Source organism: Brassica napus, chromosome C7 (genome assembly GCF_020379485.1).
Source record: "Brassica napus cultivar Da-Ae chromosome C7, Da-Ae, whole genome shotgun sequence".
NCBI lineage: Eukaryota > Viridiplantae > Streptophyta > Magnoliopsida > Brassicales > Brassicaceae > Brassica > Brassica napus.
In genome coordinates this window covers 6843383-6845841 of record NC_063450.1, presented here as the reverse complement: position 1 = coordinate 6845841, position 2459 = coordinate 6843383, and the positions used below count along the sequence as shown (strand labels likewise).

The following is a 2459-nucleotide window of genomic DNA, read 5'->3' as shown; positions in this document are numbered from 1 at the left end:
ATATTTGAATTTTTAAAAATATTATAAATTATGAAATGTGCTAAAAGTTTCACATTAAAAATTTTGTAATCAATTTTATATAAAATACAAATGATCATAAAACAATACGAGTAAAATCACATTTAATAGATATTCAGATTAATATATAAGGCTTATGACATGATATAACAATGGTTGAATGACCAAAGTTAATATTCAACAGTTATTAGTATATACATTTCATCTGGTGCATGTGCACGGATAATCACCCAGTGGAATACTATTTACAAATGACACTGAAAAATATTAGAAAAACAGTAATTTAACATTGCAAAGTGAAGGATTATAAAATTACTTGGCATGAAAAAAAAAATGCAAAAGAATCGGGGAGTTGATGGATGGTGAACGATTCAATGGCATAAAATTCCGGCAATCACTTGGCTCTCAATACTATTCATCATCTTTCACCTTTCATTTGATCACACTTGTTCTCACATTTTTTTCCGATTTTCGCTTAGGGTTTCCAATTGTAAACAACAATCTTAGGGTTTTACTTGGTTGAGGAGGATGGCGGATTGAAAGGGAAAAATTTGGTTTGTGTAGAAGATTGTTTCCACAGGTGTAGTAGTAGTAGTAGATCTGAGGTTTTTGATACTCGGAGGAAAAAATGAGCGCATCGAGGTTCATAAAGTGTGTGACCGTTGGTGACGGAGCTGTGGGTAAAACATGTCTCCTCATTTCGTACACCAGCAACACTTTCCCTACGGTATTATCTTATCTCATAGCTTTGAGTAACATTGTCTTCTCTATTTAAATTTGCTTTGTTTGATATTCACTGAGCACAAAGTTATTATATATGAATGGATCTTTACTCAGTCTTGTGATTTTTTTTTTTTTTTTTTCTGATGGAACAGGACTACGTTCCCACTGTTTTCGATAACTTTAGCGCTAATGTGGTTGTTAACGGAGCCACTGTCAACCTTGGCTTGTGGGATACCGCTGGTACTCCTCTCTCAAGCTTGGTCTATCTTAGTAGCAGCAAGCTATAGCCCTTTTTTTCTTTCTGAACTTTGTTTTTGTCTGTGAAACAGGGCAGGAGGATTATAACAGGTTAAGACCCTTGAGTTACCGCGGTGCTGATGTTTTCATCTTAGCCTTTTCCCTCATCAGTAAGGCTAGTTATGAGAATGTCTCCAAGAAGGTGCGTCGCTAACTACTTTTTGCTTTACAAAGTTTCTTGAATTGAAAGTCTTCATCGGTTCTGTTTGCAGTGGATCCCTGAGCTGACTCACTATGCCCCTGGTGTCCCAATTGTTCTTGTTGGTACCAAACTAGGTTTTTTTCCCTTCCCTTCTTTGCATTTGTCTTCTTGATGCATATGTGGGCTGCATATTCCTTTTTTGAACATAAGCTCTCAAGCTTCTCTGGATATTTGTGACACTAGTGGGCATTCTCTTGCATTCATCGAGTCTTTTTTTATTTTATTTTTTTCATGTCTATATTGGTTTGGTAGTTATTAGGTTTAGAAGCTCGTCCCTTATGTTTCTTTTTTCGGAAGTTTGGGCTTTGTTATTGGTCAAATGGTTTCTTGTATGATCTCACACTTTGTCTTGATAGTTAACCTGCCACCTCCACTGTAAGAAACAATCATATGCATGTAAGCAGCCGTTCAATTTCTAGATATTGCAATTTTTAACCTTTAGAAAAGGGGTATACAGGATTGGCACAGTCCATGTAGCAGATTCTGTTTCTTACTATTTAAGCCCCCTTTTGATTAATTGGCTTTTCATCTTGTGCTTATGGTTTTGTGTGTTCATCAAATGTGGCAGATCTTAGGGATGACAAACAGTTCTTCGTTGACCACCCTGGTGCTGTACCTATTACCACTGCTCAGGTATACACATACTCTTCAAATCTATTTTAATTTAAAGGAACCCATCTTAACCATCCCTCACTTTGGACAATCAAAGGGAGAGGAACTGATGAAGCTAATTGGAGCTCCTTCGTACATCGAGTGCAGTTCAAAATCACAGGAGGCAAGAAACAAAAAGAAAAAAAACTTTCCCTTTTGATGAATACTATTAGATTGAATATGAGTTTGGTATTTTACTTAAGCTCGAGACTGTTCTTTTGTATGTTAATGAAATGCAGAACGTGAAGGGGGTGTTTGATGCAGCGATTAGAGTGGTACTTCAACCTCCAAAGCAGAAGAAAAAGAAGGGCAAAGTACAAAAGGCCTGCTCCATTTTGTAATCTCTCTCTCTCTCTCTCTCTCTCTCTCTCTCTCTCTGCCATTCTCTAGTGAATTTTTAAGAAGAAGAAACACATTGGGGGTTAAAGTTGGTTTAAATTTGGTTGTGATAAAGTTCTCTTTATCTTTGAAAAGATATGATTTCTTGTGTTTTTGCTGATAAATTGTTTCCAGCTTTAGCTGAGAGCCAAATATTGCACTACTAATGCTCTTCTCTTTCTCTCAATTA

General features: G+C 36.3%; 1 protein-coding gene across 2 annotated transcripts; it reads left to right on the top strand.

Moving 5' to 3' along the window:
* The first annotated feature begins 303 nt into the window (after positions 1 to 303).
* On the top strand, positions 304 to 2459 carry LOC106427996 (rac-like GTP-binding protein ARAC1). 2 transcript variants are annotated; one of them, XM_048763559.1, is made up of 8 exons: positions 304 to 408; positions 498 to 745; positions 894 to 981; positions 1071 to 1180; positions 1251 to 1314; positions 1809 to 1873; positions 1950 to 2015; positions 2131 to 2459. In XM_048763559.1, exons 2-8 carry the CDS (start codon positions 647 to 649, stop codon positions 2230 to 2232), a joined length of 594 nt encoding a protein of 197 aa, XP_048619516.1. In that variant the 5' UTR covers positions 304 to 408; positions 498 to 646; the 3' UTR covers positions 2233 to 2459. The 2 variants fall into 2 exon arrangements, with proteins under 2 accessions (XP_048619516.1, XP_048619517.1); XM_048763560.1 differs by having other exon boundaries at positions 342 to 745; positions 2131 to 2232; positions 2263 to 2459.

Bases quoted from the DNA above. Each gene is read 5' to 3' on its own strand.
- LOC106427996 (XM_048763559.1), top strand. From the start codon at position 647: ATGAGCGCATCGAGGTTCATAAAGTGTGTGACCGTTGGTGACGGAGCT. The intron at 746-893 runs GTATTATCTTAT...CTGATGGAACAG, and splicing joins CCAGCAACACTTTCCCTACG to GACTACGTTCCCACTGTTTT. The intron at 1,874-1,949 runs GTATACACATAC...GGACAATCAAAG, and splicing joins TACCTATTACCACTGCTCAG to GGAGAGGAACTGATGAAGCT.